Source organism: Agelaius tricolor, unplaced genomic scaffold (assembly GCF_023055355.1).
Source record: "Agelaius tricolor isolate 1412-34295 unplaced genomic scaffold, bAgeTri1.0.p SCAF_2, whole genome shotgun sequence".
Lineage (NCBI taxonomy): Eukaryota > Metazoa > Chordata > Aves > Passeriformes > Icteridae > Agelaius > Agelaius tricolor.
The window spans coordinates 5,599,193-5,620,486 of NW_027269262.1; the positions used below are offsets into that span (position 1 = coordinate 5,599,193).

The 21,294-nt window shown below is 37.7% G+C and overlaps 1 protein-coding gene across 3 annotated transcripts in view; it reads left to right on the plus strand.

The window, feature by feature from the left end:
- The window catches only part of KIF13A (kinesin family member 13A), a 106,160-nt gene that overhangs the window by 62,900 nt on the left and 21,966 nt on the right, over positions 1–21,294 (plus strand). For all 3 annotated transcript variants that reach the window (XM_071451253.1, XM_071451236.1, XM_071451243.1), the window contains exons 10-22: positions 248–359; positions 763–975; positions 2,569–2,679; positions 3,883–4,017; positions 5,190–5,320; positions 7,071–7,157; positions 7,266–7,432; positions 12,585–12,795; positions 17,267–17,429; positions 18,069–18,209; positions 19,856–20,005; positions 20,163–20,327; positions 20,904–21,077. In XM_071451253.1, coding sequence (XP_071307354.1) covers positions 248–359; positions 763–975; positions 2,569–2,679; positions 3,883–4,017; positions 5,190–5,320; positions 7,071–7,157; positions 7,266–7,432; positions 12,585–12,795; positions 17,267–17,429; positions 18,069–18,209; positions 19,856–20,005; positions 20,163–20,327; positions 20,904–21,077 — 1,960 coding nt within the window. The remainder of the gene's footprint in view (positions 1–247; positions 360–762; positions 976–2,568; positions 2,680–3,882; positions 4,018–5,189; positions 5,321–7,070; positions 7,158–7,265; positions 7,433–12,584; positions 12,796–17,266; positions 17,430–18,068; positions 18,210–19,855; positions 20,006–20,162; positions 20,328–20,903; positions 21,078–21,294) is intronic.

Below are 21,294 nucleotides of genomic sequence, written 5' to 3' on the forward strand. Positions count from 1 at the left end.
ACCTATGATGAAACACTGTTGATACCAGATTTTTTCCTCCAAATATGTAACTTTAAAGAAGTATTTTGCCTTGTTTGGAGCAGGGCAATGGGCTAGCTGATCTCTTGTGGTCATTTCCAACTTAAATTATTCTATGATTTTTTAAAATTAGATGTGAAGTTCTGCAGAGCAATCCCTATTTTCTGTGTTGTATTTAATTTGCATTTAGAATATGTGTTAAAACTGTTCTGCTGCTTTGCATTTATAGATCACTTTCAACACTGGGATTGGTTATATCATCACTTGCTGACCAGGCAGCAGGGAAGGGGAAAAATAAGTTTGTGCCTTACAGAGACTCTGTACTCACTTGGCTTCTCAAGGTAATTTATATTTTCTGTTCACCATGTTCACAAGATGTCAGCTTAGTCATTTGTAGGAACATTGTAGTATGCCTCTGTGTGCATTGACTTCTCATCCTTTTTAAAGAAATGAGTGAAGGAGCTCTCATAGCTGTGTTATTCCAAGTGAAATGGACAGCTAAGTGTATCTTGTGTTAATTCAAAAAAATCCTACTTGACTATTTTCAGTTGTAATAGAATCAAAGGTGGTAGAGGTAGCTAGAAATGTTTATGGAACACACAGATTAGTTTATATCCTGAGGACATTTCAGTGCCTAAATAGTACTTTCAGTACCTTTATTAAGTCTTTTAAGTCTCTTTGTGAAGACACTGTATAGTCTCAGAACAATTTTTAACTGTTGAACTTTCTGTGACTGCACTGCAGGACAACTTGGGAGGAAACAGCCAAACTGCTATGATAGCCACAATTAGTCCAGCAGCAGACAACTATGAAGAAACTCTCTCAACTCTGAGATATGCAGACAGAGCCAAAAGGATAGTTAATCATGCTGTGGTGAATGAAGATCCAAATGCTAGGGTCATCAGAGAATTACGTGAAGAAGTTGAAAAACTGAAAGAACAGCTCTCACAAGCTGAGGTAACCTCATACACAGTAAAATGTAAAATGAGTTTCTCAAGGAACTGTCACATTCTGTGTAGAAGACTAGCTTTCTTACAAAACGTGGAAAGGAAGAGTCTTGCACCCATTCTTTTTTCTTTCCTTTTTTAACAAAATAATTCGCCTTTTTTTCCTGAAGCCAGCATAATGTATGCTTATCTTTAATAACTTTTAAATGAGGACAACATTTTACTGATGGTGACCCTTTTCAGTTCTTGAGGAACTTAAGGCCAAGCAATAATTGATGCAGCACGGATAAGGACTAGATTACATCTTCACTGTGTAGACCCACTTATTAGCAGAATTTTTTTTTATGCATTGGTGGACTATACATAATGTCAGATGGAAAAGTGTGAAAAGTCTTAAAAGTCATAAAGTGATTGGACAACAAAATTCAGGGGGCATTTCTCTCTGACATTTGTGAAAATCTATTAAAAATTGTCAGAAATGGAGCACTAAAAACCATTAACCATTTGCTTCACTGCCTTAAGTAGTTGACACTGTGTGATTGATGATTATCTTAGATTTATACTTCTACTTGAAGAATAAAGTATCCAGGTAGGATAGTTTATTTGGTATCCAGGATATCTGAACAAGTTAGGTACCTAATAGATTTGAAAATACTTTTGATCTTTTCAGGAAGGACATAAAATACTGACGGAAAAGGAGCAGAACTGTGCTTGAGGGTAAATTTGTGTGGTGTTTAAATTTCATCATTATTTAAGGAATAGTGTTATTCATGTGAACACTTCCTTATAGACTGAAGTGGGAAAATCTTCTTTAAGGAAAAGGAGGCATTCACTTTTTTCATAAATAAAAACCTGTTCTAAGCCCTTATTTTAATTCGGAAAACATTATTGTAGCATGTTGGCAGGCTGCAGCTGAACACAATCAGTAGGAAGGTGTCCAAAGTCTTACAAATTATTTTGTTAAGTGCTTTCTCTTCTACCTTCTGTTAAAAAGAGTTATATAGGGTTATAGGCCAGCCTGTTCAATTGTTACTTGGCACTGGACATATTTAAGCCCTTTGCTTTTGTTTCCTGTTGTGAAATGAGAAGCCTGTGTTAGCTCCAGAACATGCCTTCCTTTGAAGGTAATCAACAGGGTCAGTCTGAAAGCTTCAATGCAACTCTAAGAACACTTACAAAACCAGGATGGAATGGAAGGCTAAATGTGTAGAGGAATTTGTGTTTGAAACTACTGTTGGAAGAAAGATGTTGCACTTGAACTTCAGATCACTAGGAATTAAAGTTTTTAAATACTCACATATTTTTATACAGACAGTGAAGTTTGAGTGGCCAGGCCCAGAGATTTTTGTTCCTTCCATTAACTCTGGAGCTATGTCAATCTTCAGCTATTTCAGATCTGGATCCAACAAAGGTGGTTTCTGTCCTCCTCCTTTGCAAGTTTCCTATTTCTTCAACTTCTACCTTGAAAAACCTGGGAACATAGTAACAATCTATACTTGTTGCATTTGATATTAAGTTGCTATGTTGCTCTATTCAGGTTCTATCAAGCGGATGTTGCAGTGTTAAGAGTAGCTAAGGGTTTTTGCTAATTTCTGCCTTTTAGGCCATGAAGGCGCCAGAACTGAAGGAAAAATTGGAAGAATCAGAAAAACTAATAAAAGAGCTGACAGTCACCTGGGAAGAAAAGCTAAGGAAAACAGAAGAAATTGCACAGGTACTTCAGAAATTTTTAGGAGGAAAACCAGATACTCATATAGTACTAGTCAGCTGAACTTCAGGAGCTTTAGAGGACTATGCTGTTTTCCCATCACCTATTTGAAATGTCTCTGAATTTTTGTCTTTTCCCCTTGTTTCTGGTTTTGGAGTAGTTTGGAGTAGGTTTGTTTGTTTGTTGGTGGTTTTTTTTTTTTAAGTCTAGATTTTCTTAGCATAAATCTAGCGGTGTCATGATAGCACTGATAAAAGCCAGTATTTGATTTTAAAATAAAACATCAAAATATGTTTGGGCTGCTCATTTATTTATAAGACCACAGTGAGACCATGGACATATTTCCCTTGAAGTGACTAAGGAAGTGAAGAATTGCAGAAGGATCAGAATTGTGGGTAGTATTTGTTGCTTTTGCTTTTAGTGATTTCTAACCAGAAAAGGAGAATGTGTACATGGAGTCACAAATTTTTGGTTTTTGTTGTTTTGTTTTGTTTTGTTTTGTTTTGTTTTCATTTAAAAAACCCCTTCTGGCTTCTATTGTACACTTCCATCATTTGCTTCATCCATAGCTCAAAGAATAAGTGGTGTTGGCTTCTCTTTCTGGTCCTAATATTCCAGAAGTATGTTTTGGTGCAAACACTGTTTAAATAAATTTTAAAAAAAGAAAAAAGGGGCATGGGGAAAACCCAAACCTAACCAGCCAAACAAAAACCCCAACACTCAAACTGTAACCAAAAAACAAAAAAAGACTCACGTGATCAAATAAGTGCTTTAGCTGAATTAATAATGAAACTGCAAAAGAATAAGCTTCAACTATGGCATGCTACTTTCTAAATCATCTATGACTATGATTATCTTTGAAGTAATTGGAACTGAGTTTCATTTTTTACTAACATAAAGACTCAAAGCCACATTGTGTTACTTGTATATAGGTTTAATAAACTCAATAGAGCTGTGCAGCTAAGTCTAATAAATTTAATAGGACTGCTTAATTAAGCTCCACTTTGGGGAGGCAGGTGTTAGAGGATTACATCTAACTTTTTATGGCTGATGTATAAAAATCAATTCTACTGACCTTATGGTACCTGACCAATGTCTGGTGGTGATATACAGAATGCATACTCAGCATGTGCATCTTCAGCTTCAGTTGCTCTGTGCTTGTCCCTACACATTGTAGCAGGCAAGATTAACCTATTTTTGTTCTTGCAGGAGAGGCAAAGACAACTGGAGAGCATGGGAATCTCCCTTGAGTCTTCAGGTATCAAGGTTGGGGATGACAAGTGTTATCTGGTGAACCTGAATGCAGACCCTGCACTCAATGAGCTTTTAGTTTACTATTTAAAGGTAAGGATGTGAACAGGATATTTACACAGAATGGAAGGACATTCTGTGCTTTGAATCTCTAGCTCTAATTTATTCAGAGGGGATGTAGATTATTTTTGCTGCAGCAAAATAGGATAAGCCTCCTCCTGCTGTTTAGGCTTTTTTTTTTCCCCTTTGCAGCTCAGCTTCACTGTTTTCCTAATTGATCTCCTGATTGCCAACAGTAGGAGAAATGCTTGGTGTGGGCCAGTGTTGAGATCAATTCTAGCTTTTCCAGGCAGGATGTGCCTGGCCAGGGGTCTTCTGGCCTGAACTTTAAGCAGGAGCTTCATGGTAGATGCTTGTTTTTGTTAGGGAGCTGGGAATTGCTTTAAATATATGGAGAGTTAATAATAAAGAGATGATGATCAGTAGTAATCAGTAAGAATAACATAGTCTTCGATGACAGGAAAACTTATGAGAGAGGGGGTTTAAAAAAGCACTGTTAAAAATTTACAGAAATGTATTTTCCCAGTGTTGTTAGCTTTCATACCATTCTGTTTTGCATTTCCCATGCCAGAGTGAAGAAGTATCAAGTTCAAACCTAGAAGGTTTGTAGGGAAATGTGAGCTGCTTGTCAATAATATATGAAAGAGTATTTTTTCTGTTTTTATAGCTACTCTTCTGTTTTGCTAGCTGAGGGAGGGCTTGTGTATTTGAACAGCAGCAAATAAAACATAACCTCTCAAACACTAATAAAATAAACGGTGCCAGCAGAACTTAAAATATGACTTGGAATTATGTAGAGCTTAGTATGTTCAGTTGAGTTGCTGTATAGCTGTTTTCACAAAAGCAGAGAACTCTGCACCTTGTTTTACTATCTATGCTGTTCTCCTAATTATGCCTATATGACATGACTGGTTTTCTTCTGGTTTTTGTGTATAATGTATGCATGCAGGCATAGTGTGAGAATACTTTTTAATCAGAATTTGTGTGTCAACTGCTTCATTTTGCTTTAGCTAAAACTGTGTGAAGATGAAGTTCAGGGCAGAACAACAGTTTGTGTGTGACTGTTGCAGTCTTCAGATCTGCTGTGGCACCATTTCTGCTCGACAGACACACAAACTGTGCAGTCTCAGCACTTCAGCTAATATTTTCTTAGTTGTGTCAACAGTGGTAGTTTGCTTGTCTCTTAGTAACAGTTTGTTTTCTAGGATCACACAAGAGTTGGTGCAGATACCTCTCAGGATATTCAGCTCTTTGGTATAGGAATCCAACCAGAACACTGTGAGATTAATATTGCTTTAGATGGAGAAGTTACACTCACACCAAAAGAAAATGCAAGGTAAGGAAGATCAGCAGCACTTTCCATTGAAATGGAAATTTGCTTTTCTTTGACAGATAGTGACTTTCATGCATTTTTATTTTACACAGACAGAAGTATCTTATGTTCTGATCAATGAGTATTTTCAATACAGTTGATTAAACAGATACTTAGAGGGAAATTCAGCAATTAAAACTAAGATTTCCCTACATATGTGAACACTCACCCCCCCACTCTGCAGGGGAACAGGCTATCAGTGGTTTGGCTTGGAATAAGCCATCTAAAGAAGGTATTTGGTAGGAGAGAGGGGCCATTGCTTGTCTGTATCTTGGATAGTAATGAGACCCCTGAGATGCTGCTGGCTGTCCTGGCCTGTCTGATGGGATAGTAGCCTGTGTCTTGATGGCAGAGAATAAATGGTGCCTCATCAGTAGTTCCTGTTGTAAAGTTCAATATTTTGTGAGGAAGAGGTGCTTTAAAGGTCTGAATTATTTTCTAAATCCTTAATTACTGTTTTGTCTTGTTAATGTGCAGTGTAAAGTAACACTTCACCTTTTGTTTCCACTTCTGTATTTTAATAATTTTTCATTCCAGGGGCACTGTGGCTCCTTGGGTGGAATTGTAAATGTCTTTGTCACTTGATCTTCATTAGCATGTGATAAAACAGTACCTTTGTCCTAGTTAATAGTCATGTGCTTGTCTGAAATTTGACTATCTAAATAATGTACAGATTAGTATCAGAATGAGAAACTGAAGTTTGAGAGACACATAAAAATCTGATTTCTTTCAGTCTTCCTTTAGTGAAATGCATTTGTATTTTTCTTCTGCAGCCTACAGTACAAAATTTCAAACAGATGGGATTCAGGCTTGTGGTGATAAAGTTACTGTACTGGAAATCAGTCATTTTGACTGGCAGGAACAAGGGCACATGTCAGTGGAAAAAAACATATTTTGTTTTACTCATGTCTGATCTGCAATGCTTAAGTAATTGTTCTTAAGATATGAGTATCAACAGAAATTTAGCTACCAGAATTTCATTGAAAAAAGTTATAAAAAGATCTGATTTAAAATGAAATACTTATGTGTTTGTGTTGACTTGCATGAGAGAGACTGCTGAAATGAGAATGCTGCATCTGAAAAGCCTTTTTCATCTGAAGCTTTTTCTCCTTTCAAATAAAATACTCTGCTTTGTGACTCACACATGCAAAAGTTCAAGAGCTCAATTTTTCCCATTTTGTGATTGAAACTTAAATATAAAGAAATACACTAGTATACCAGATGTTCACAAAAATAGACCCTTGTTAATAATAGAGACTCTGTTTGTTGAAAGAATAAAACTTGGATCTAAGAATCTTCTCTTATGCGTGAATGCCGAATCTGTCCACAGCATGTTTTACAACTCAGTGTTGACTAAGTTGTATCTTGGAGAGCTCTATCAGTAGGATTTGCATACATTTATGTTTGGATTTTATAAGTTTATAAGAAACAGGCAGTGACCCAGTTTAAGAAACAGGCATTTAAAGAAAGCTTTGCAAACAAAATCAACCCTTTCTGTATGTTTACTGAAGAGTTCTACCAGCCAAAGGCAGAGGGGAAAGGTGCTAATTCTGACAATAGAAATCAGACCAGTAACTTTCCCGTTGATCCTTTCATAAGAAACTAGCTAGTTTGTTACCATATGAAACAAGTGACTGTCAGTAGTTGGGAGAAACCGCAACTCTTCAATCTTTTCTTTTCAGGATTTCACTGCAGTTGTATTTTTTTCTTTCAGATCCTGTGTAAATGGTGCACTGGTATGTTCTGCCACTCAGTTATGGCATGGAGATAGAATATTATGGGGAAACAACCATTTTTTTAGGTAATAGTTGATGTTTATATTCCACTCATTTTACATTCAGCCTATTTTTTTTTCCTTTCGTTATTCTAGATAAATTTTTTTATAAACTGAATTTCCATTTTCACTCAGAATCAATTTACCAAAGAGGAAACGTCGAGATTGGCTGAAAGACCTTGAGAAAGAAACTTCCTTAGGAGAGCATGATCTGGATGCAGCTAGTGAAGCTTCTTCAGAACCAGACTACAACTATGAGTTTGCACAAATGGAAGTTATTATGAAGACACTGAATAGTAATGGTAAGGCAACTGCCAGATAAAAATGTTTTTTTGGATTATCTAACAAATTCAGTCTGGAACTCAATTTCTGGGTAAAACAAGCAATACACTTGTTCCAGGGGCCTTTGGAGGATTTTCAGGATAAGATATATATAAAAAACTATATATATATATATATGTACACACACACATATATAACTATATAGATATGTAAAAAAAAATGTGCACCTAGGTATAAATACACACACAGGATCGTAGTTGGTTTGTGCCCTGACACAATTTTGTCTGTACCTCTACTTACTCACTTTTATAGTGCAGCTGAGTTGTTACCATATGCCTGTCAAATTATCATCCAAGTTTACAAAGTTCTTGTTTTTGTGAGTTACTGTAGAAAAAAGGGGTGCACCATATATGGCTCAGTTAGTTTCATCCTCCTTTTTGTATCAAATGTTACTGACACCATTTTAACCTTATTAAAAAAACATTGAAATGATGCAAAGCAATAGGCAAATGCCAGCTTGTTTTTCAGCTCTTGATCACTCTTAATATTTCATTTAGTCTTTGTTAGAACAAATTGTGATGCTTTTTTGGAACACTATAAGATACAATATAGATAAAATAATGGTAAGGTGTATATAAAACAATATGGCTTTTTCATGATTTCCAGAAGGCAGGTCATAGTTCATGTGATACAATAGAGTATAAAGAAATGCTGAAAAACTTGGTAAACTACGGAATGCTTTGTACAGATGTTTTAAATACACAAAATCAGAGAGGCAGCTACCTTGGGGTTTGGGCCCTGATCAAGAGGACAGAGTAGATGGTGGTTCATTGCTTTCTGTTCTCCTTTCTTCATCTCTTCACAGTATTTCCATGGTTTGCTGTGGTTTGCATGTTGAAATACAGCATTTACTGTTTATTTTGTCTCCTCTTATTGTTTTACTTTGTCTGTTTTGCCATTGAGTAATGAGCATGATGGTTTCATATGTTTGAAGCGGCAATACTTTGCAGGTTTTTTACAGTTTCATTTTTAATGAGATTGCTTGTGTGAGTTACAGAATCAGGTCACTAAAATTGATATGAAATTGCTGTTTGATAACAGAAATATTCTCATTATGATTCACTCATACCAGGAGAGGAATTTCAGATGAATCTGCCATCCTGGTGGTCTTCAGTGTTGTCATCCCTTGTGAAGATTCTGTTGCCCGTTTTAAGGCCTCAAACCATCTCATATCTGTGCCAAAACTGGGACAAAGGTTTTGAACTCAATTGGCTTGTGCATGAGGCTGCTGGAAAAATCTGAAAGCATTAATTGATGCTTCATGTGCCTGTTACTAACTGGAGATTTGACTGAAGTGTATCAGTCTATAACGAGTCAGTGTTCTTTGAACAAGGGGTCACATTTTTTGGTTTTCATGTGTTGTTATCCAGCTGATTGAAACAATTCTTCACAACATTCCAAGTGTCTTTACATTTTAGTTCAGTAAGCTTTTCTGATTGTGGTCCAGGCCAGTCTGTTTTGGTTGGTTGCTTTCTGTGACTTGGTCAAGAACAGTTTCAGACCTTGCCATTCCTTAAAGCTCTTTCTTCCCTACTGCAGAGCAAGTGTTTGCAGTCATACATGTCACACTGTTTCAGAAGGGTCATATCCCAATTTCTGCTGCTTCTGCTCACTCCCACATAGGTGTTGCTTAACTAAATTGGAGTAGTTAGTGATAATAGAATGCTGACAAAGCAAGTGACACTGAGGATCATAGCTTGCTCTTTTGATTTGAAGTTAGATAAACAGTACCTAGCAGCACTTTCTCAATGCTAAAGTACCTTTTTTCTGACAGGCTTCCAGTTTGTTGTGTAAGAAGTGAAGCAGCTTCCTTAGAGTACCATTTATTTATTCTTCCTTAAAATGAAAAATAAATATGGGTAAGGAGGAAGAAATAACTAAATGACTGAAGACTGTTAATTCTATTACACATATCTTCTGGAGAAGTCCTAAGAGGGGAATGAAGAGATATTTAAAAAATTTGATTAGTTAATTATTTTATAATCTTTTATAGATACAGCCCAAAAGCAAGAGGGTTTGGTTTTCCTTTGTTTTGGTTTTTGGATTCCTCCCTCCTGCTGGATTTGTTTGAAATTATAATCCTCTTTAAATAAATATCCTGGCTTCTCCAGGGTGCAAACACATTTGTTTTTATGGCATGTAACCAGTACAACAATGTCACAGACTCCATCCGGCTCCAGAGAACCTCTGAGGAAAATGTGTAACTTTGAAAACTGCTGTAAAGAAAACATCCCAATTCTTTCCTTCCTTCAGCATGTTAACTTTCTTTGTGGGGTTCTGTCAGATCAGCTTTGTACTGCTAATTTGTGATGCTGGTCAAACATAGACTGCATCAAAGAAGTTTACTTTATTCTTGTATACTGTGCAGTGGTTAAGTAAACAATGTGATTAGGTTAGGCAGCTTCTCATTTTAGCAAACAAAACTGTTACAGCTCAGGGAGAGGATTTTCATAAAACTTAGCAAAGCAGCCTGTGTCATAACCCTCTTCTAGCTTGCTTAGAGAAATATACTTGCAAGAAATGTTAGGGAATTTATTCAGCATCAGTGTGACTCGATTAACAGATTCCACATGTGAATTAAGTAACATTGTAGCAAGGTAATAAACGCTGCTTATCCTGTGAAGAAAATACATCTTTGTGTTCTGTGTTAGTAGTCTATGATTTTGCAGGGGATTAACTGCATATGAATATTCTTTTCAGGGTCATTGAACTCTTGTCACATAAATATGTAAAGGATTGGGACTTGGAACATCTAACGCTGTATGGAATTTGCTGTGTATTTGGCAGGCACTGGGTAGAATCTTCCTTAATTTATTTGACTTTGCATGAGGAATCCAAAATTGTAGAACATGGTGTTTAAATTTAATTTAAACACTGTTGTAGTTCTTTTGAACTGTAAAAAATCTTGACTGTTTATTTCTTCAAATTCTACCTAGATAGTTTATAACTCACTCCATATTTTACTTTTTTCCTGTGACAGCCTTAAGGTTTTCTCAGTAAACTCTTACCAAAGCTAAATTAAGAACTTTTCTAAGACTGTGAATTTACCTTTTGCATTACAAGACAAGCATAATCCACCTTTTTTTCATTTTTTTTTTTTCCCAAGCAGTACAGGATTATGTTGCAATTGGAAAGTTTTATACTATGTTCTTGCATCTTGTTCCAAATATTTATCATGGTGTAATTTGATCCTATGGTTGTTGTGATCCTGTAAATCTAGGTGGCTGAAAAGTTTACTTTTATTAAAAAAATCTGTTTCTTGAACTCATAGCTGCTCTTTGAGTGGTTTAGGAAAGTCTCATCTTAATGAGTCAGCCTTAGATTAATTTCCTGTCTTTGCAAACACAATAGAGGAATTTTAATTTCTTCCATGTCTCTACTCTATCATCTGCATAATACCTGATTTTCTCAAATATTCTTCTATATAACTAAAATTGGTTTTGGGAATTATGCAGCAAAGGCCATGTATTTTAAGATAGTTCTGGTGTTATCTGGAGGAGTTAGGAGGATCACGATGGTGGAGATGAACATTAATAACTTGGTTTGTAGTCCAGAATTTTAGAATTTGGTTCAGTCAGGGTTTTGGGTTTTTTTGCACTGTTTAAAAGCTAATAATAGCTAACTTCTTTCTGAGAATGTCATGTACTAAAAAGTAATATTTCTAGTTATTTTAAGGCACTTTTATGCATCACTAGTTTGCTATTTGGTTGCTATTTATACTGACTGATTTTTAACTTTGTGCTTTATAATTACCATTGTGGTGGTATTTGTGATGCCTTTGTGTGAAGCTAGTGATTTCTTCCATGAATAAGGCCAGGGCCACAGAAGCAACTTGTAGAAGTGTTTGCAAAAAGCAAATGGAAGATTTTAGTTTATAACTAAATCACACAGATGTATTTTTTTGGTTTTGTGGGGTTTTTTTGAGTGGCACACCTCTAGTTCCAAAATGGGACAGTGTAATTAAATCTAGGTTTATTTTTCTCCCTCCTTTGCAATAGACTGGTATTCTTAAATTGCAGTAGCTCTTTTTTTTTTTTTTTTTAGTTTAACAATGAAATGGAAGAGGTATAACAAAGAGTTATTTTAAAGCTGAAGTTCTTTGCATTTGAAAATCCTGGCTCCTGGCATGTCATAGAGCTGCAGTATTGCTTCCTCTAGCAGTCCACCACTCCAACTTTGGGACTCCTCTCCCTCCCTCCTGTGGTGTACAGAGTCAGCAATCTGTTGGGTGGTGTGCTGTCACTCAGTTGTCTAGATTGGTCCTCTTGCAAACCACTTTTTTTTTTGCTGTATTTGAGCTTCCAGAGATGTGTGCATGAACCAGGTATATAGACTGGTGGTACATAGAGCTTACTCTATTAAATGGCTCTTTCAGAGGCACAGGCTGGCATGGGACCTAACCCTGGGAACAGAGTAATGTTTCATTCATTTGAATGCACTTCAGATTTATCCCTAGCTGATTGACACAAGCAGTTTTTTCAGGATAGAATATCCAAACGGATATTTGTTCTGTGTTGATACCAGAATGAAATGGGGTTTGTAAAGCTAAATGCAGAAGGCCCCCCCAGGACATATTTTGTCTGCCTCAGTGCTGTGCAGCACATTAGTGCAGTGTGATGTGTGACCAGTCAGACCATTTGTTTGTCTTGGTTTTCATCTGCAGCTCTCCAACATGTTTCATTCTCTTCCAAAACAGAGAAAGTACATTGCTTTTTACTTCCTTAAGACGTTTCCTCCTCTGGTTAACATCATCTTCCCTTGTGCTTTGCTTTGTTTTCTTATTAATTTGTTTCCTTTTCCATACATTTTTTTTCCTACTCAGATTCTGGAATATATTATAACTACACAGCACTAAAATGTGCAATAGACAAGGGTCTTAACTATTGTTGTAGCCTTTTGCATGCCATTTGTTTTTTAATTTTAGTTTGGATTTATCTATTTAATGCAACATTCAATAGATTGGGGTGCAATTTGCATTTGCAGACTCTGGGGTATGTTGATTGCTGTTATCAACTAAATAATGGGCATCCTGTAATGCTGAAATGGCATTTTCTCATGTTTTCTGGGTTGGTTTTTTTTTTTTCTCTTTTTTTTTCCTTCCCTTCTTTTTAGACCCAGTACAAAATGTGGTGCAGATCTTGGAGAAGCAGTACCTGGAGGAGAAGCGGAGCGCTCTGGAGGAGCAGCGGGTGATGTACGAGCGCGAGCTGGAGCTGCTGCGGCAGCAGCTCTCCCCAGAGAGGCAGCACCAGCACGGCAGCGACAGGCTCTCCTACACTGCTCAGGCTGCACAGCAGAAAGTCAATCTCTGGACAGAGGAGAGGTGAGAATACTGGAGTTAAAACAAAGTAGTAAGAACTACAAAGGGTGGAAGGTGTGGCTGGAACCTTGTATCCAAAATTAGTAACTCTTTTTGTGGGGTAGATGTGCAGAATAAGGTCTGCGCTTCCACCAAAGCGTTAGCATTTTGTTTAGGGCTGAGTTGGGATGTTTAACATGTGCAAGATTTAACTCACAAAAGACAAAAATTTTGCTTTTTTGAGCAGTATTATAGGTCGGTCTTCTGTGTGGTTTTTTGTTTTTTTCTTTTTTGTTTTTAACTTGAAAACTGCTTATTGAAACATTTGGTTTAGCAAGTAGTGTTTTAGTTCATGAAAGAAAGGAAAGAATTGTGCAGAAAGATAAATTTGTCAACTAAGACTAAAGAGTCCAGTAAAGAGTATTGTGTTTTGCAAGTGTACAATCAGAGCAGTAATACCTTGCAGTCAAAAAACCATAAAAAGTACAGAGAATGGGGATCCATATGTGTTTGTACGTTTGTGTTTCTAAATGTAAGCCCAGCTTTAGGAGACAATTGGTCTGGTTAAGCTGCTTAAGAAGTTAAAGGCTTGCCATGAGGTGAATTGGCCTCTTTGCAAAGGAATATCAGGTACCTGAATGCAGCCTTGGTGAAAGACCATCATGAGTTTGTGGGACCAGTTAAAATGCACTCTAGGAAGATGTGAGCAGAGTGCATTTTGACAATGGAAGAAGCCTTCTATTGGTGTCATTGAGGAGAGAAGGATTCCAGCTCCACAGAGAGAAGTTCAAGGGGCAGCAACCGAGATGATTTAAGTTTTCTGAATACCAGTGAGTATTCTGTCATGGGGCTAATTCAGCAGGAAGAATGCCTGGATGTTCTAACAGGTTCTTGTAAATTTATTTCATCTGTTTCTTTTAAAACAGAAGCTTCCTTATTCACACAATGGGGTTTTTTTCTATATGTAGTGAGTTTGAGTGCTCCTTTTTATGTAATTATTTTTGCTTTATTCTTCACCTTTAAAAATCTAAATCTATTTACAAGCAGGATCTAAACCAAGATAGTCAACATTGTTTTGCAGCTTTCAATTGAGTGTGTTAGAAATAGAACAGAACAGATCTTGGTTTAGTTTTTGTGCAAGATTTTGTTTTGTAATTTCTGCCCAGTTTAGCCTGGGAAAAAACCTAAACAAATAGCTAACTGTTGACCAGCAATGGCTAGAATGTTTTTCATGGCAAGTGTAGGGAGAAGTAGTTCTATGATTCAGCATTAATTAAAATAATTGTTTGCCCCTGTAAAAGCTAAAAACAGAATCATTGGGAACTGAATATAAAATGTCACAGAGTTATAGTTGGGATTTGCAGACTCTTTTAGGGCTGCACAAGGAGTGCAGAGTGAGAAATGTAGCTGGAGGCCTTTCTGTTCAGAACTGCTTTGAGCACAGCAAGGCCATCCAGAATTCATTGATAATGCACTGCAGTAGCAGAGAAGAGAACTGGGCTTACTGGCAGGGGAGGAAGTACCTCTGAAAAGCTGCAGCAGAAGGGAAAAGGAAGTAGCAAAAAACTTGCCTGTCCTTGAGAGCTGTGACAAGAAGATGCTAATTGATTTGCTTAAAATTACCCATCATAACCACGTAATCACAAAAAAGAGAATCTGGGGTGATATCAAGGCTAAGTGTTCCATCAGCTTTCAGTAGTTGTTTTTTCAGTTGTTTTTTCAGTAGTTGTTAGATGTTTCTGAGGAGGAGCTGTGCTTTGAATGAGAAGTTTTGCCTCTGAATTTAATGGGTGAATGCTTTACTCTGTATAACTGTTGAACTGTTTGAAGCCTGTACTTTGCTGCATTGTAAAGAAAAGGAGAATGGATTCTCCTTGGAGCGATCCATGAGGAGTCTCATAATGTTTTGGTGGCACTGCAATTGAATAAGCAGTTTTCTGGAAGAACTCATTATCATTTTCCTGTCCTCCAGAAGACCCTCCTAGATATACTTTTTATTTATTTGTAGTTCTAGAAGAGGTTTCGGCTGCTGAAAAAAGGGGGAAAAATGAATAATCTTAAATAGGAAACCAGTAAAAAACATCTTTGAGTGGTTTCTGCTGTGAAAGCATGGCAACATGTTGCTGAGAGGATGTTTACCAGCCAACTGGCCAGAGGGCAAAAAATCCTGGGAAGAATGGGAAGACTGGATGTGAAAAATGTGCAAAAGTTTCAAGAGTCTGGGTTGCAGGGGATTTGATTGGTGCAGTTTTAGCTGCCTCTCTTTTGCTGTTGCAAATGAAGCTGGGCTCTTCTGGATCAGGCAGCAAAATTCATTTGATAGGTATCAGATGTGGGCATGAGGCTGTATCTGTCAGATCAGCTGGAACACATAGCACAGAGGTTATTCCCACTTTCTGCTGACTGTGGAAGGCCAGATGATACCTGGCCAGGTTTTAAATCCTGTTGGCATAAAGTTAACCCATTGTAACTTCAAACAAATTCTATTTGTTGAGGTGGCGGTGGGTGTCAGTTGTTTCTCCTTGTCTGGCTTAAATGATTATTTCAAGATTCCAGTTCAATGAGTATTTGCTCCAGTTAATACCCTAGTGGAGCTTATGTTACCCTAGTGGTCATATATTTAATGTAGTGAGAATTAAGAAATCCTGTCTGAAGTGCTTTTTTTTTTCCTTAACTTTCTGGAAGGGTCTGGCACAGCTGTATGCAGAAAAACGTAACTGTTATAAGAACTGCCCATAATAATTGGTTGAGTTACTTGTACTTGTTACTTGCCTTACAGTCTTAAACCATTCCTTTCTCAAGAATCTCGCTAATATTGGTGTGGGAGCCTCCCGAAACACTTTCAAGATGCTGATGTCCCAGAACTGGTGTCCCAGATTAAGGAAGTGACTGGCTGTAGCTGGTCCAATGGCTCTTACAGCACTTACATACAGATAAAAGCTGCCTTCTGTTTCCCTACTTAGGCACTTGTTTTGCAGTGGCTGTAGGTGTGGTACACTCTCAGTATCAAATACTTTCTTGGGATTAATTTTTGACTACCTTAATTTGCCGTGTGAATCCAGAATTATGGCTGTCTGTGGAATGTGTCACTCTTACGGTCTGGGATTGCTTATTTAATTTTGATAGCCTGGATAACAGAAGCAAGAGGCAGAGAGAAAGGAATTTTCCATCTAATGCTGGGAGGAAATATGGAGAAAGCTACTAAAAATCCACTGATGGTAGTAGCTATTTAAGACCAATAAACCCACCACTGTTGCAAACCTAGGCTGGGTAGGGGAGAGAGCCAAAGCTGCATGTTTTAGCATGTTGAAGACACTAAAATTCAGGGCTGCTTGCTAACAGTGCTGGATGTTTACCACTTTGGTTGTGGTATCAGAGGACTGTCAGAGTGTGGTTTGAAAGAGCCATTCCTTGGGATTTTTTGGAAAAAGATAACCACTCAGCTAGAATTCTGTTGGTGACTGACAGGCATGTTAGCAGCAGGCAAACTTTGCCTGTGTTCATAGAAGGCCTTTGTTCCTCCTACAGTTGTGTATAATTTAAGGTGTTTCATAGAAAGGAGAAGTGTATGTGCTCAACATGTACAGTATTTCAGTAGGACTTTGCATAGAAAAGCTAAAAAATCATACAGGGGAGAGCTGGTGACTGAAATATCCAACGTTTGATCTTGAGTTTTATAAAGGTGATGAGACACAGTAAGTGCTGTTGAGATTACAAAGAAGGCAGAATGAGCTTTGCTCAGAGGATAATCATGATCATTTAAAAAGGTAATTTAAAGATGAGAATCCCAGGTGAGGGCATATCTTAGTACACAGGTGTATGTATAATATGTGTCATAGCAGGTTTGCCAGGTTTTGCATTACAGTAGATTTGCTCAGACAGGCCTGAGAAACCTCTTTGGAATTTATCCAGAAACTGAGTGCACAGGCTTTAATCTGTGCTCATTCATGTGTTACTTAAAAGATACCTTGGATAAATAGGATTTAAGTTTTTTTATTTATATATTTTTAATGTCTATGCTTAAATAAGTGGGGGGAGGTCTGTGGTCACTACCAAGCCCTTGGAGTGATACAAAGCTGTGGCCTTGCAAGAGCAAGTTTTATCAAGATGAAATCTCACATGTTGGGACTGGTAGATTCTTTGGAACAGGACTCCAGATTAAAGGCAAAGACAGCCGCAATTATTTCGTTTCTTGAAAATTTGAAATGTCCTCAGGGCTTTAAACAAATCATCACTGTACCAGCTCCCATATTACTGTGACCTTTTATTTGGGCATCACCATACTAGACGTGCCTCAACAGTAATTTGTTTAATATGTGATCACTGCTTTCCCTCAATAAAATTGTGTGAGTGTTTTATGCTCACTGACACAGTGCTACTCAGCATTTCCTCTTAAACTTGTTTCAGAAAAGCCTTTGTTAGCATCTCTATTTGCAGCTTTCCAATAATAGAAATAGGTTTCTGTGTATTTTTCATGTTACCTACTGCACCACAGGGATGAATTGTTTCGACAGAGCCTGGCTAAACTTCGAGAGCAAATAGTAAAGGCAAATACTCTGGTGAGAGAAGCAAACTTCTTAGCAGAAGAAATGAGTAAGCTAACAGATTATCAAGTAACACTTCAGATCCCTGCTGAAAACCTCAGTGCCAACAAAAAGGTAATGCTAACAAAGAATGCTGGAAAATGTAGCTTTGTGGCTAAACTTTGTAGACATATGTTACATTCATCCAGCCTGAGCCAATAAAAAGTTACTTTTGTTAGATTATGCATAGGCAAAATAGAAGTACTACCTAATTAATATAATGAAAGTGAGTAATAAGTAAAAATGGCAAAAGAGCATTAAATATGGCTCTTGCTGTTTTCAAGTGTGTGATCGCCATATGTGCAATGCATATGAACAGACATTTGTGTTCTGTTGCTGCAGAACCTGCATTTTAGTTACATCTGCAGAAGTTAACGGGTTTTGTTACAATTTCCTACAATTTTACATCTTAAAGGTTTTTACAGTGCTGCTGTAAATATGATAGCAGTTAGGAAAATATACTTGTCCTAAGGGCTTTGATTGAGTGTGTTAATGTTCCTGTGGGAATGGTCATGTTTGAGAAGGATAAAGAGATCTGGATCCTCAGAGATGTGTATAGGCCATGCTGTGTCTGAGGACAGAAGTAGCATGACTGGCATGCGGAGAGAAGCTGCATGTTCTGTATTTTATTCCTTTCTAGGAATGCAGTTTGAGTGAAGAGTTAAACTATTACATGCACGTTTCCTGCACTGATTGTTTTTTCTTCTGATTTAGAGGGGTGCAATAGTAAGCGAGCCTGCAATTCAAGTGAGAAGAAAAGGAAAAGGTACTCAAGTGTGGACTATTGAGAAACTAGAGAACAAATTGATTGACATGAGAGACCTCTATCAAGAATGGAAGGAGAAAATTCCTGAGGTAATTTATGTATTCTTGAAATGGATCAAAGATTGAGTTTGTTTTATTTAGCCCCTTTTAATATGTTATAGACAGCAAGGGCAATGACTTTGTATATGAAAGGATAGGGTACTATGGTTTGCTTTTTTAAAAAAAAATAAAACAAACAGAAACCCAGAACAAAACCAGTATATAATACTAAATATTCAAAATCCCCACGCATAATAAAACACAGGTATGTCCTATCTCACTTGTGTTTTCAGATATTAAGTGTGCTGATGTCAGATATAATTGTGCTGAGGTAGTGACTCACAATGCCGCTAAGAGCATATGTTTACCTGGCATGCAGATGACCACCAGCTCTGAATGGAAGCAGCAAGCTGCATTAGAAATACAGTTATTTAGTGTGTCAAAGCTAACAAGGATGCTGCTTAAGGTGCAGAACATACTGAAGGTGCAGAACATAGTAGTGGGATAAAACTTGATTTTCAATTATGAAATATTCTTTCATTTCATTTGTATATTTCCCAGCCTTAAAGCAGAGAAGAAATCAATTGGAGATACTTGGTCACGTCAGCATTTCTGTCAAAACCCAGTGGTGTTTTGTGAGAATTTAAGTAGCACATTAGGCTTGGCAAATAAGCATGAGATTTGCCAAAAACTTGCTTGTTTACTAGAAAGAGATATGATATTTGATATTCCAGTAGACATCATCTAAGTATCCAGGTAGAAGTGCATAGGAAATATATCTTACTGTCTACTGGCTATTAGGAAGCACCTAAATTACTTGTATCAAGAATCATTCTTAAATATGTTTGAACAACTCTTGTGCCTTTGTTACATGCTTTGGACGGGACAATGAGAATCTCTAAAATCATAACACAGGGGAGGTCAAGCACTTCATCTGTGCCCATTGAAGACAACGATGATTTTGCTGCTGACTTTAGTAAGAACTGATAGCACATATTTAAATACATTATGTCTGCCTGAGCCAGGATTCATTCTTTCCATGACCTATGTCGTCCATAATGCATGTGTTCTATGTGCTACATAGAAACACGTAGGTCAAATGCATGTGTGGAAGACAAAACAGGAGAAGAAGGGAAGGAACTAACAAATTCACTGAGGAATGCATATCATGCTAGGAATCTGCATGAATTCTTTGTGGCTGTATGGGGAATGCTGCAGGTGTGATCTCAGCTCTATGGGAGTCATAAGAACACTTGTTGACTTAAGTAGGAATCATCCTGCACCTTCCCTTTGCCCTTGTAGTGGTAGCCAGCAGCCAGACCAGCACAACATGAGGATGGTTTGACCTCTTGTTTAAGAAGTATAAACAGAGCAGAAAAGGTGAAACATCTTGAAATCAATGACTACTGTGACTGCTCATGGTAAAGTCTGCTTTGCCTTGACATTGCTAAAATACGCAGGCTATCATATTATTATATCCCTTAGTAAAGAAAGGATTGTATAATGTCTCATCTCAAAGATTTATTTTCAAATTTGTAATATGATTCTAACCTATTTCTGCCTGTGTAACAGGAAGGAACAAAGATAGGTAGTGGAATCATTTTTGTGCCATGATCTTTTAATACTATGAGGTTATTTGATCTCCTGTTCCCACGCTGGTGGTCTTGTGACATCTCTTTCATTATTATCGTAAACAGATAAGGAAGCTGATGGGCAAGAGAGGTGATCCTTTCTACGAAGCGCAGGAGAACCACAACTTGATTGGCGTCGCCAACGTGTTTCTGGAGTGCCTTTTCTACGACGTGAAGCTGCAGTACGCCGTGCCCATCATCAGCCAGCAGGGCGAGGTTAGGGCTGGGCTGGGCGTGCTGAGAGCTCCTGCAGGACTCTTTGTGCTCCTTGTGCACCGGGGCTTTAGCAAGCAAATGGTGCCTGCTGTCTTGTTCCCCAGTGAATAAGTGTTTTTCAAGTGGCCTTGTATGTTCTCTGTGTAATTGCCTTCAGGTGGCAGGGCGGCTGCATGTTGAAGTAATGCGTGTCACCGGGTCTGTCCCAGAACGTGTGGTGGAAGGAGATGACTCATCTGAGAACTCCAGTGAGAGTGGGAGTCTGGAAGTCATGGATAACAATGGAGAAATTATTCACAGAGCGAAAAAGCTCTCCTGTAGGGTGAGTGAGAACACCTGATGAAGTGTACAGTTTCGAGCTGCTGTAACTATGTAGTCAATCTGATGTGAAGTACTAGGCTATGTAGACTATTGCTGGCTGAAAAGTCCCTGAAAGGACTCCCTCCTCTTGTTCCAGCTCAGGGTAGGCCAGTCAGTGGTTTCCAGTGGCTCATTTAATTTGTTTGAGTTTCCAGTAGATGCACATTTGCACCATAAATACTAGTGTTACAAGGACAATCCTTTACAGACACAGAAGGGGAAACAGTTTTTCCCTGTCACTGTCTCCTGTAGTTTGATCATCTAATGTCGTATCTATGGGTGGTGTATGAATTTAATTTCTTCTGTGATGAAGTATTTCATTCTCCACTTGAGCTTATCAGCTTCCCCTAATGAAACATGTACATGGGTGAGGTCCTTATGTCTACATTTCTGTATATACAAAATCATATTTTTAAGGATGTTCCTAAATGGGAGCATCCTTACTATCCTTTAAAACTTCTTCTTGGCTGTTGGTCTTCAATTTGCAGTTGAAGAGGAAACAGTCATATTCATGACAATATCTATTTTGTCTCCTCAGGTAAAAATAAAAGAAGCAACTGGACTGCCACCCAATCTCTCCAATTTTGTCTTTTGTCAATACACATTTTGGGATCAATGTGAGTCAACAGTAGCAGCACCAGTAGTAGATCCAGATGTGCCTTCACCTCAGAGCAAAGATGCTCATTTTACAGTGACCTTCTCTCACTGTAAGGTAAGTATTTTTATTATGAAACAGTGTTACCAGGAGGATCATATGTTTGGGAGAAACTGTTTAGGGTCTGAGCCTTGTTTTGCTGGGGGAAGAAGAAGGAGGGAGTCAAGTCATTTAACTAATGACTTTTAACTGTGCTTCAGAATGCCTCAATATTTCACTTCATCATTTCTTCAAAATGTGGCAAAAGGAGAAGATCTTTTGATTAGGGATCTTT